The sequence below is a fragment of the Dipodomys merriami genome, unplaced genomic scaffold (genome assembly GCF_024711535.1).
Source record: "Dipodomys merriami isolate MVZ:Mamm:240054 unplaced genomic scaffold, mDipMer1.0.p SCAF_3, whole genome shotgun sequence".
NCBI lineage: Eukaryota > Metazoa > Chordata > Mammalia > Rodentia > Heteromyidae > Dipodomys > Dipodomys merriami.
Genome location: NW_027204492.1, coordinates 3,151,902 through 3,164,465, shown reverse-complemented (window position 1 = coordinate 3,164,465; position 12,564 = coordinate 3,151,902). Strand labels below are relative to the sequence as shown.

The 12,564-nt window shown below is 37.6% G+C and overlaps 1 protein-coding gene across 1 annotated transcript in view; it reads left to right on the top strand.

The window, feature by feature from the left end:
• Nucleotides 1-12,564, top strand: part of Pasd1 (PAS domain containing repressor 1) — a 77,006-nt gene that overhangs the window by 32,625 nt on the left and 31,817 nt on the right. The window contains exons 2-4 of the mRNA XM_070039568.1: nt 2,199-2,413; nt 5,927-6,012; nt 8,487-8,576. Coding sequence (XP_069895669.1) covers nt 2,266-2,413; nt 5,927-6,012; nt 8,487-8,576 — 324 coding nt within the window. The 5' untranslated portion in view covers nt 2,199-2,265. The remainder of the gene's footprint in view (nt 1-2,198; nt 2,414-5,926; nt 6,013-8,486; nt 8,577-12,564) is intronic.

Sequence of the window (12,564 nt, the reverse complement as noted above, 5' to 3'; positions counted from 1 at the left end):
ATGACTTGTACATCTCATTGTTGCAATGGGTCCACATTCCTTTACATTTTGTCTATCTTCACCTGCATATCTGAATACGTGCAACTTTTCTTTATACCCTCATATTCTCTCTTTAATTTTATTCTGCACATTAGCGAGACTTCCACTGAGATTTATTTTTATTTGACTTACTGAACTTCTCATTTTCAGGACTTCAATGAGTGGCTTTTCCCCCCAGAATTTTTACATCTTTATCCAGTTCTTTTATATCCAGCATTGTCTTCTTTATGTCATTCAGGGCTTCATTTTTGTTTCTTTGGAAATCATTCAGGTCCTCTTGAATTTTGTTAGTCATTCTGACAGTCATTTGTTTTGGAATTCTTTGTCTCTGATTTTTTTTCTACTTCACTATTAGTATTTCTTACCTTGAGATACTGCAGTTGAGACTAATCATATTTGCATTGTTGTTTTCACATTTCTTGTGTTTCTGTATCATCTGCATAGCAGCACAGTGTTCTGCTTCCTCTTCAGTGTCTCCCTACTGTTTAATTCATGAGCATTCTTTTATTTAAAAAATCTAAAGTATTTTTACAATATTTTAACCATACATATGATTTACATATCCTTGACTTCTACTCTGTGACATTGCCTTTGAGATGATGGGTAAGTATAATGGTAGAGCTCAGAGAAGCAGAAAAGTAATGATTGTGGGGCCAATATCTTCTATGTCCAGAATTATCTCCAAGAATCAACAATAAATGTCAATGTTTCCCGTGGCATGAGCAAACTACATATAAAAGGTTTGTCTTACATTATTCCTTCCTTATAGGTTCTTGAACTGAGTGAGTTAAATAAATTTAAAAGTGTAGAATTAAACCTACAAATATTTGAGTTTTGAATTAGGTTATATAATATCATGTTGTATTTTATGACTCCAACAAAGGTGTTCATTTGTAAAGTCAAGTGAAAATATTCATGGAGAAATCATATAATAAAGAAAGAATGTAATATCTACATAACATATGAAAGGATTATTGGTATTTAATGAAATCTTATCTTTTAAAAGAAGCAGGAATTCCTTGAAGAAATGGTCTTAAGCAAGACTTTTGATCAATCTTAAATACTTGACTGTGGTGAAATATAGACTAATTTCTTCATCGTGTCGCTGTACTTTGACTTAAGAGCCATTTTCCTCTCTAGTACTCCCACTTTTTATTGTTTGAGGTAGGGTCTCATATTCCTATTGTCTGAGTTGGATTCAAATCATAATCTTCCATGTCCCACTTTTTACGAGGGTCGGACTAGACAGCCTCAAGCTCTCCCTGACCTTTCATGAGTATGGTTCATGCTCTGCTACTTGAGCCAAGCTGAAGAGCTAGACTTTGTGCTCATTAATTAGACACAGAATCTCATAGACTTTACTACCCAGGTTGGTTTCAAAGGGAAATCCTCTGGATCTTAGCCTAGATTGGTTTACAAGCATGAACCAAAAGCATCCAGTTTGGATAAATGATTTCTGAAGGTAAAATAAAAAGGTCATTTAACATTTTGTTGTTCCTTCTTTTCTCCAAGAAGTACCACTGTATTTGAGAGAGCCATGTGACTAGCTATAGATCAGTTCAGAAGAATTTTTCAGAATGAGAACTCCTCTTGTTAAAGTAGGTAAGAGTATCGGACAGGATAGAGCACTACCATTACCTTCACATACCTTTGGGCTTAATTCATTTTAGATAGTCCTTGCATTACTGCATCAGACACTGCTGGGCTGTGGGGAAGATATGGAGATAGATTGTGGTCACCATTCTCAATAGCTGGCCGAATAGTGATAAAGTTGCCTTATATTTGTTTAATAGGAATAGTTCTTAGTTTTATTTATTATGAGTTAGGGTTTCTCTACGTAGCCAAGGATGGCATGGAACCCATAATCCTCCTCATTACATGTCCAATGCTGGAATTACAGATATGGACAATCGAGCTCTGCAACAGTAGTTACTATTGAGTTATAGATGATGAAGGGATAAGATGTTTGCTTCAATACTGATGCAAAGATCTATCATCCTCTCTTATTGTTAAAGTTTTTATTGTTATTACTAAGGCATTGTACAGAAGATTCACTATGTCGTAAGTGAGGTAATGAGTCCTCCTCTCTGATTTTAAACCACCTGAATCCCTAGCTTTGGCCTTGCTTTTAGTACTCCTGGTTGTTCTTTGTCTATTAGGGATGTTCCTGGCACATCCAAACCAACATCAACTAGAGACAGTCTTCTGACTGAGAATCTGCGTGTAATGATGAAAAAGTACGAATACCCGAAGAAAGATGACTCACCAGAAGAAAGGCGTTGGAAACGTAACATCCTCCTTTCCAATGCAAAGTCCCGTATGTTGTCCCAAGCGGTGGAACGTGAGGTGGCTCGTATTACCTTGAGGAAGAAAGGTTTGACTTGCACCCAATGTGCCTGTGGATTTGCACACATCAGTTGACCAATTGTACTGCATAGGAGATGGGTTGAAAGTGGGCCTTCACAGTGCCCCAAGCAGTGTCTGGGAGGGATGCATGATTAAAGGAGCTTTTGAAGCAGCCTCGAATTATATTGGTAGTTCAGTTCATGCAAAAGTGGAATTAAGACATGAAAGCTAATAGAACCACAGATAGGAAATAGCAGTGTACATTTCTGCATACCAGACACTTATAGCTACATAACAGATGTTGTAGCAACTAAGAAAGGTTACATCTGAATATCTCTGGAGGTAAACTTGCTACAGTGCTTATGTGAATAGTCATGATCCTATTGTACTTCCAACTATAGTCTTGTTTCTGTGACCCTTCATAGTACAATTATGGTATAACTCCTATTATTTCCTACCCTACTACAATGATTTTGTCAGAGATGTCAGTGATCATCACGCTGCTCAGCAATTTGGCTTTCTCACTGTCCTAATCTTTCTGAATGTTTCAGACACATTAAGCGGGTGATCGACCACTTCCTCCTTCCTTCTTGAAACACTCTGTCTTATATTCCAGGACAACTTTTCCACTGGCTTTTTGTCTTATGTCATTGGCTGCTCCTTCTCTAGCTATTCTTCCTCTGTATCTTCCTGGTTTTAACTTGTAATCATTGGTATGTCTTTTATGATTATGCTCATTCTCCAAGTAATCACATCCAGTGTCTTGGAGTGCTATACTGATGTCAGTGGTTTCCACTTTGGAAAACTCCATCCAGGCCTAGTCTTCTACCTGAACTCCATAATCCACAATCGTACTTATTATTCAATCAGCAGGACAATTCTCTAGTTGAATGTGAAATATGGAAATTAACATGACCAGAAAGGAATTTTTTAATTGCATTTTCTTGTAGAGATGCTGTATAAATGGATTACGGATTCATAAGTAAGGTAATGAGTACATCTCTTGTCTAGCATTGTTACCTCCTCCTTTGTTTTTCTCCTACTATGCCTTAAAGGAATTATTTATAAACAACCTTTTCACTTTTCATTAACCCAAAATGTCTCCATTTTGCCTTTTATTTTGTGGTTTTGAGGCTGGACCCCAATCCTGGTGCACTTTATTCAATCACTGCCACTGCCACTCAGCCCAACCCCGAATGAGCTCTTGATGTCCCTCTGTCCCACTGTCACTTGCACCCTCTCTTATTTCTTTCCAGATCTCTAAGTGGTAACTCAGTTTATTTTTGCAGTTGCTTATTTCTTCCATGTGTCTTAAATTACATCCTTCAATCTATGAGCAAATACCTCTTGGTGCCTATAAAATAGATATGTGAATGGCATATCCTTGATGAACTATCAAAGTCTTGTCTATCAGTATCTCTTACTCTATTTTTTCTCTTATTAACTGAAATTTTGTGCCTTTCAATCAACCCCCCCACCCCAATCCTTCATTTTCTACTTTTGAAGGAAGGTCCCAGTTAGATTCCCTTCTTTCACTACTGTCACACAGTGCATTTATTCTATGTTTCACAACCTATCATATCTGTCTGCTTCTTCAAAGCACTCAAGTGTGATTCAAAATGAAATATGAACTCTTTACCATATACCCTACATGATCAGATCTTCCCTATGACTTCATTTTCTACCCTCCATCCTGTGGTCATTCCCCTGCAGTCACTCTGGCCCCCTTTCTTCTTTTTAAATAGACAATATCCTATGTGCAGTGATTGTATGGGACTCATGACCTTGCACAGACAAGACAAGCATACCATCACTGATTCCTCCTCCAGAAGCAACATTATTTCTTGCTCTACTATAAACTTATTTCTTCGGATGCCTGATGTCCTTTGCTCCCATGTCTTCACATGATTGTCTTCTTGTCATTTAGATCCCATCTCAAATGTAATCTTCACAGTAAGGCTTTCCTGGGTAATCCAGTCTCAGGGATTGTACAACTGAGAGCCAAATTTGTCTGTTTAATGGTCTATGAACTCATTATCTACCTACCTTAGCATATCAATCTGCAAGATACAAAAGAACAGTCCCATTACTTTTCTTGTTCATGTTGAGCCTCTAAAATAGTCTGACACATAGCTAGAGCAACATAAAGACGTAAAATAAATAAGTGCCTAAGTAAATAAGGAAGAAAGTGTAGTAACAATTACTGCGTCCCTACAGTGACCTAAGCATCATAGTGCACATGGTAGAGACAAAATAAGAACAAGTTCACAGGAAATTCAGGAAAAATGGTCATTATAATTTACTGATAGAATGCATTGCTTTTCCTTTCTTGACAATATGTAGTCTTTTGTATTCGTATTTTACTAGGTGCAGACTAAGGATGTAGCTCAGTGGAGTGTTAATTTATGAAAGGGTCTGGCTTTCATCTTTAGCACTGCAAAACAAACCAAAAGCTAAAAAGTAGACCTCGAAGTCCATGGGGAAATGGCTTCTGAAATGACCATGGAGGAGTGGCACGGATGTTGCCAAGACCGAATGTGATCAAGAGGACTGATTTGGAGGCAGTTGTGCAATGAGTGGCTTGATTTCTTATCCCTATTTCCGGCAGAGTTCCATGCCCACTTTCTATTGCTTCTTTTTTAATTTAATTTTATTGTCAAGGTGATGTACAGAGGGCTTACAGTTACATATGTAAGGTAGTGAGTACATTTCTAGTTGCTTCTTTAATGAAGAACTTTCCCCTTCCCCAAATTACCCTTGGGGAAAGATCTAAGGCTCATACGCACTAAGATGGCAACAGCCACACTCAGAACTATCCTTGTCAAGGAATTTTACTTTTTTAATAGCAATACAACTTGCAAGCCATAAATCTCTCATTTTTTGTTCTGTGATCAGAAGGATTTATGTCTATTCATATGATCTATTAAAGTCAGTTGAGGCTGGAGTGCTGTGTTAAATGAATCTCTTTACTGATAAAGTAGGAGGGGTTACAAGAAGGATGGAAAGTGATAGCAGAAGCTCTGAGTATACTCAGGAGCAGATGCTTTGCAGGATGAGCAGCTTGGAGGATGGAATAGCATGGGTGGAAATAGAACAGGATCACTTGATATACTTGAAGATGTTCTTAGTGAAGGTCCTCACACAAAGCTTCATTAGATGAAAGAACAGAAGTCCATAGTTCCAGGAAGGAGTTTGAGGGGGTGGTAGTCTCAGCCTATCCAGAGTTTTTGATCTTCTATGCTATATTATAATACTGGGTTTTGGTAGATCTGGAAGGAAGGAAAGAACTATAAATTGTTGAATAGATCACAGTGTTTGGAGTATAAATTTAAATGGGTAAGCAAGGTCTTTTTCACTTCTAATCATATCCACGTTTATCATCACTTAGAAGTAATGAAATTCATGTTAGATTACTTGGCAGTACTCAGCATTTTTTCTCAGGAGTCTTTTCTATGATATAGATTGGAACTTTGAAAATCGAATGTCATTTTAATAATCATTTTGATGTCACACTTTCTGTCTTTTCTTTTTGTTAAAAAAGTGCCAATCAGCCCCCCACCCTCTGAAGAAGTCTTTAAGGAATGTACGTACAGCACTTATGAGGAATTCCATCAAATGGTGCTGCAGGTGAGAGGGTTTTTTATTCTTTAGTTATTTGCTTCATATGGAGAATATAGAGAGTAAAAGATAAAGGAGAGAGGGGAAGGGAAATAACAAAATGCTGAAATAAGGATACAGGTTGACCTATTGTAACAATGAGATGTACAAGACACTATGTTGAAAACGAACTTTACAATTTCTGGGGTGAGGGGGAGGGAGGAGTTGGGGAGGTGGGGAGGAAAGGGATGGTAGGGGAAAACAAAGGAGGAGCTAACAAAGGAGGAGCTAAAGGAGGAGTAAGGTAATGTACTCATGCAACTGTAACCCATTATATACATATATATATATGTATATATATACATATATATATATATGTATGTAAAGATAAAAGGAGAGAGCTTTTTAAAGTGTGGCTAGAACCACAGAAGGAAATTGATAACAATATGGATTCTTGATCTCCAATGAAGCCATTTGAGTCAGAATCTCAGACCTATGTGTCTCCTCAGATGCTTCCTGTGTCAAATGAGTTTTGTGAACCAACACTAGTTTTAAGGACAGCAAACATGAGCAATCTTTTTATAGATTAGTATGCAAATTAATGAGTGACATCCATTCAGCGTGAATCATTAAACTGTAATGACTAAAGTTTTGTTTTGTTTTTTTGCCTGTCTTGGGGGCTGAACTCTGGGCCTGGGCACTGTCCCTCTGCTCTAATGCCCTAATGACTAAAGTTTTGAATCTTTTTTTTCCTCAAAGATATGAAATGCTTATGTTTCCTATTTCCAAGGGAAATGTGATTCTGCATTTGATTGTTTTCATAGTCTCTTGTTTGTTTCTATGTTCTCTATTTTTTCCCTGTAAATTATCACATGTAATTTTACTTGCATGATTTTACTTGCATGGTTTTAAGTTCTTTTTACTTGATAATGGAAGTTAGAGCCACCTTAAACCAAATACTTTCTATTTAGTATTTATTTTCTTGGTGTAAATGTGGACTTCTTTTTTTAAACTGATACCAATGTTCCAACTCAGTGCCTCACGTCATCTTCAACTTGCTTGGCTGACAGTCTCATTTGAGCCATGACTTTAGCCCTGCTTTTTGTTGGTTATTTTGGAGATGGAGTCTTGTGCACTCTTCTGTCAGGGCTGGATTTTAACCACCATACCCTAGGTCTCAATCTCCTGAGTAGCAAGGATTATAGGCTTGAGCTAGTATATTGGATAGCAGGTATTCTACCATTTGATGCATATTTCCAGAATCCTAGGACTTTTCTATTTTGCCTATTGAAGATATCACCCACAGAGTGACTGGTTTTATATCAAGATGTCTGATTCTTCCTCTTACAATGGATATGGGTTTTCTTTTTTGTGCCCTAATCTCTATGATCTCAGTTCCCAAGCCAAGTATAGGCTCCAATATTCCCTAACATGTAAATTCCCATTTTCTAATCATGTCTCCTATCAGATTGTTTCCTTTATTTTACCATAAGCTTGGACCTCTTAGAAACATGGGTTTTCACATATCTTATTCATCATTTTAGATGTTCTGTTCCAGAAGGCACTTGTCTGGACATCAAATACATACTACAGCAAGAAAGTGATATGTATTAGTAGTTGACTAGCAAAGCATCCATGGCTCATAGCTGTAACCCTAACTACTCAGGAGGCTGAGATTTGAGGATCACAGTTCAAAGCCAGACTGGGCAGGAAAGAGTCTCAGGGGGCTGAGACTCTTATCTCCAATTAGCCACTAAAAAACCAGAAGTGGTGCTGTGGCTCAAGTAGTAGAATGCTAGCCTTGAGAACAAACAGGCTCAGGGACAGCACCCAGGCACTGAGTTCAAGCCCCACCACCAACAAAAAGAAAAAAAGAAGTAGGTTACTAACCACTAACCTGAAAATGTTGTCAGCATTTTTTAAATGAAGACTATGTAAATTCAAACTACCTGCATATGGAAATGAATCTTCCTAACTTGCATTCAAAAGTTTCATGTTGCCGGGCGCTGGTGGCTCACGCCTGTAATCCTAGCTACTCAGGAGGCTGAGATCTGAGGATCGCGGTTCAAAGCCACCCCGGGCAGGAGAGACGGTGAGACTCCTATCTCCAATAAACCACCAGAAAACCGGAAGTGGCGCTGTAGCTCAAGTGGTAGAGCGCTCACCTTGAGCTGAAGAGCTGAGGGACAGCGCCCAGGCCCAGAGTTCAAGCCCCACGACCGACAAAAAAAAAAAAAAAAGTTTCATGTTCATTGCATTTAGATTGAAATGTGTTGGTCCAAGTGATACATTATTTGATAAACATCTCAGGCTTAAGTTTAAGTGGATTCTGCATAAGAGGCAAAGTAATGGAATTTTAATTAAGTTTGTGCCTACTTTATTGATATGTAAGAAATGAAACATATTTTCTGTGTGTTACTGTAATTAGTTATGCATTTAGAAATAAAGCTATCATTTTATGACTGTTCCACTGTGTAATTATGTTACTATGCTCTTTTCAACAGTCCGTAGGTGGGTTTATGATCATAGTAGACACCAACGGTGTGATTGTTTTTGTGGCTGAAGAAATCTGGAAATTCCTCCGTTTCCACCCAGTAAGTTCTTCCAGCTTTGGGGCAAGTGGTTTGGTGTTGTTTAGGGGCTATGATTTCTTTGGAAGGGTAAAGGAGACTTTCTCAATGTTGACCAAACATCCTCTCATTTCATGGTCATCTCCATTGCTTTGGGTTTAAATTTATGCAAACAAATTTGAGTTAGATGTGATGAAACACATTGGGCTTTTTCCTTCTGTGGTTTGAAAGCTGCTCAGCCCCCAAAGACATTTGTTTTTCTTGTTGTTCTGTTGGTTGGTTGGTTGGTTTGAGACAGGGTGTTACTATGTATGTAGGTTGCCCTGGAACTCACCATTCTTGGCCTCGGCCTCCCATGTGCTGAGATTGTGAGAATACACATCCATGCCTGGCAAGAATACAGGTTTGTTTGTTTTTTTTTTTTTGGAGGTCCGGTCGTGGGGCCTGAACTCTGGGCCTGGGCGCTGTCCCTCAGCTCTTCAGCTCAAGGCTAGCGCTCTAGCACTTGAGCCACAGCGCCACTTCCGGCTTTTTTCTTTGTTTCTTATGTGGTGCTGAGAAATCGAACCCAGGGCCTCAGGCATGCAAGGCAAGCGCTCTACCACTGAGCCACCTTTCCAGCCCCAAGAATAGGGTTTTTGAACAGACTCTTCAGATGCAGTGGCTATTCTGAAAGTGACTACTTTGAGGAGGTAGCCTTCACTGAGATGTAACTGTTTTGGACAAAGTGGTTGCTTTTGTACACCTCAGACTTCATGACATACTGACTGAGCAATGAATGCCATGGTTTGTTCATGCTGTCTTTTTTTTTTTTTTTTTTGCAGTCATCAGAAAGTAATTTCTTTTGGAGGTAACATGAACACAAACAAAAGCAAATGGTATTTGTTTACCAATCAATAGACTTTAGTGTTCACGCTCTCTGATAGCATGCATTGTAAGTCTGATTTGGGTTTTGTATCTTTATATGGAAGAACAAGTTATAGAATAATGTAGAAAAATACTATAGCAATTATTGTATAGCTTAGCAACATTATAGGTATTGCTAGTGGTAAGTACACAATAGTTGAGCACAGTGTTTTGTCCAAAAATGGTCACTCATTCCTGAAGCTCTTAATGTGTATTATGTATGTCTCAGGAAAGTATTCTCCCTCTTCACAACACTAGCAACCTAGGACATTGGGTTTCTTAATGCTATTTTTGGTCTTCAGGTTAACCATATAACAAATATATTACTGAAGTATGAAAGTAGTACATGACTATCTTGGTTCATTTGAGATGATAGAACAGAATACCATAGACTTACAAACAACAAAAACTGAAAAGGCTATAGTTTGGGACTGTGGGAAGGCCAAGCTCACGACTTCAGTGTGTTTGATATCTGCAGAGGGCATAGCTTTCTCTAGCTATGTCCTCATTTGGTAGAAGAGTCAAGGGAGTTCTTTCAAATTCCTTTGCAAGGATACTAAAAACATTAATAAAGGTTTTCCCTTCCTAACTTAATCACTCCCCAAAAGACTTCACCAGCACTTTGAAAGTTGGTTTCCAGTTTAAGAATTGGAAGAAGCAGTCTTTCTACAGCAGTGGGTTTTTTTTGCTTTTTATTTTTTGTTTTTGTTTTTTGTCAGTTTTGGGACTTGAACTCTGGGCCTGGGCATTGTCCCTGAGCTCTTCAACTCAAGGCTATCACTTTACCAATTGAGCTACAGTGCCACTTCTGGTTTTCTGGTGGTTAATTGGAGATAAGAGTCTCACAGACTTTCTTGCCCAGGCTGGCTTTGTACCACGATCCTCAGATCTCAGCCTCCTGAGTAGCTAGAATTACAGGTGTGAGCCAATGATACCTGACTAGCAATCTCTTTTTATCCTATCCTTGCATATGTGTGAATAAGGACTTTATGGAATACATGTAACAGCAAATACATCCATCACCAATACATATGTTCTTTCCAACAAAACCTGTTTTGGGAGCACTGTGTTGCTCATACCTAGGTTCATTGTATATGCCTTGCAGCAAACAGCATGGCAAGAATATAAACTATAAACCAGAGATCTAGAGTATTTAACTTTGAGTGTGGCAATTAGGAGATATTTTAACCATACTCCTCTGCCCCTTTGCTTATAACTTACACAAAATTGGAGATTCTTCATAGTGACAGTATTAGATAAAATGTGATCCTGATTTATTGTTTTTCTTTGAAGTTTCAGTTTCAAGAGGTTCTCTGACCTTTATCCATTTGAGTTCTCTCTCCCTGTCTCTTTCACTGTAACTTAAACATGTCTTGGACATGTGTCTTGAACCATTGACCTTAATCATATAATTGATTATTTGTAATTGAAAAATGAAGGTATAATGATTACACTTGCAAATAAGCATTAATAGGCAATAAAATTATGTTTTTATAAAGCAAGGTTGGAAAGAACTATACCTGAGGCACCATTTCATGCTTTTCATTAAATATAACTGCTCTTAATTTTAAAAAATAGACACAAATGGGGCGGTGTCATTCTTTCTGATGGAAGTATAGAATTCCATTGTATATATACCACAAGAATCTCCATAGTTTTCAATAATGATTCTACTATTTTACATTTCCACCCACATATAGTCAAATAAATGAAGCTTTTAAAATGATCCCTTTATCATAGAGTTTTCCAGTATTGAAATGTTAACAAGATAGTTTAATAAGTTTTGAGGACAACATATGGTTTATTTGTGATAATTGCAAGATTTTTTCCTCTGTTCTCCCATAGGAGCTCACAGAATAGCAGAGAATGAGTAGTGATGAGTCTCATTTGACTCAAGATCCTGCCTGAATCTCCTATAAAGGCTCTTTTCATTTCCTTTGTGTTGTAGAGTTGGACATTTTTCTAATGCACATTTATTGTGAATATCTCTGGCAGAAAAGGAGATGCTTCTTGGCAAGAAGCATCTTAGGAAATGTCATGGAGTGGGGGGGGAGCACTTTTCTTCTTTTTTGGCATGGTTGACAGCATATTAATATCTGTGTGACTACTTACTAAACTTGGCTTTTGAGAAACCTCTTAATTTTTTTGGTGCAGGTCGTGGGGCTTGAACTCAGGCTCTGGGTGCTATACCTGAGATACTTTTGCTCAAGGCTAGCATTCTACTCTGTATTAAAGTATATTTTATGAGTAAACTAGAAAAATACATTTATTAAAAAGGTTTAGTGAAAAGGAATTAAATTTCTTTTGGCAAGGCATAATTTATTATGAGGCTTTCACTGTCAAAATGTATTGCCTTTTATTTCTGTAATGTGTGGCTGGTGAATTAAGATATTTATTTCCTATATCAAGCTGAACTTTTTCTTGATGAAGACAGGATCCATCTGTTAATTTGAGCATTAGCCAATTCAAAGGCTACTTCTCTGAGCCGGAGAGTTTTGCATGTGTGAAATACCACAGTGAAACTCCCTTGAATAATTAACATACACTGAAAAAAAGTGACAGGATTGTAAAATAGGTTGTATTTGGGGTCTGAGTAGTTTTGAGAGGAGTGAGGGTGAATAGAAAGGGTGAAGGAGGGTGAATATGGTCAAAATAATTTCAGGTACATGTGTAAAAATAGCACAATATAGCTTGCTGAGATTGGCTTGGGAAGGGACATGAGGGATAGTGATAGAAGGGATCACAGTAATATGATAATCACAGTATGTGATATGTATATATGGACATGTCTAAATGAAACCCTTTTCTGCTATTAATTGATGCTAGTAAAACAAAATCCAAAAAGAGATATTTCTAGATATTGGCTGTACATTATTATATTGATAGATTTTTAAAACTCATTTGAATTTGTGACCTATCACACAAAGTTGTTATTCAGCTATATAGAATAGTTGGTTTATTACTCTGTTCCTATCACATTAAAAACTCATTCCTTTTATCTTAGAATGAATTTATCCATGTGCCACCAGATTTCAGCCACATGGTTCAGCATTATTTATTCATTCAGCTAGTATTTATTGAGTACTTACTTATGCTAACTTTTCTG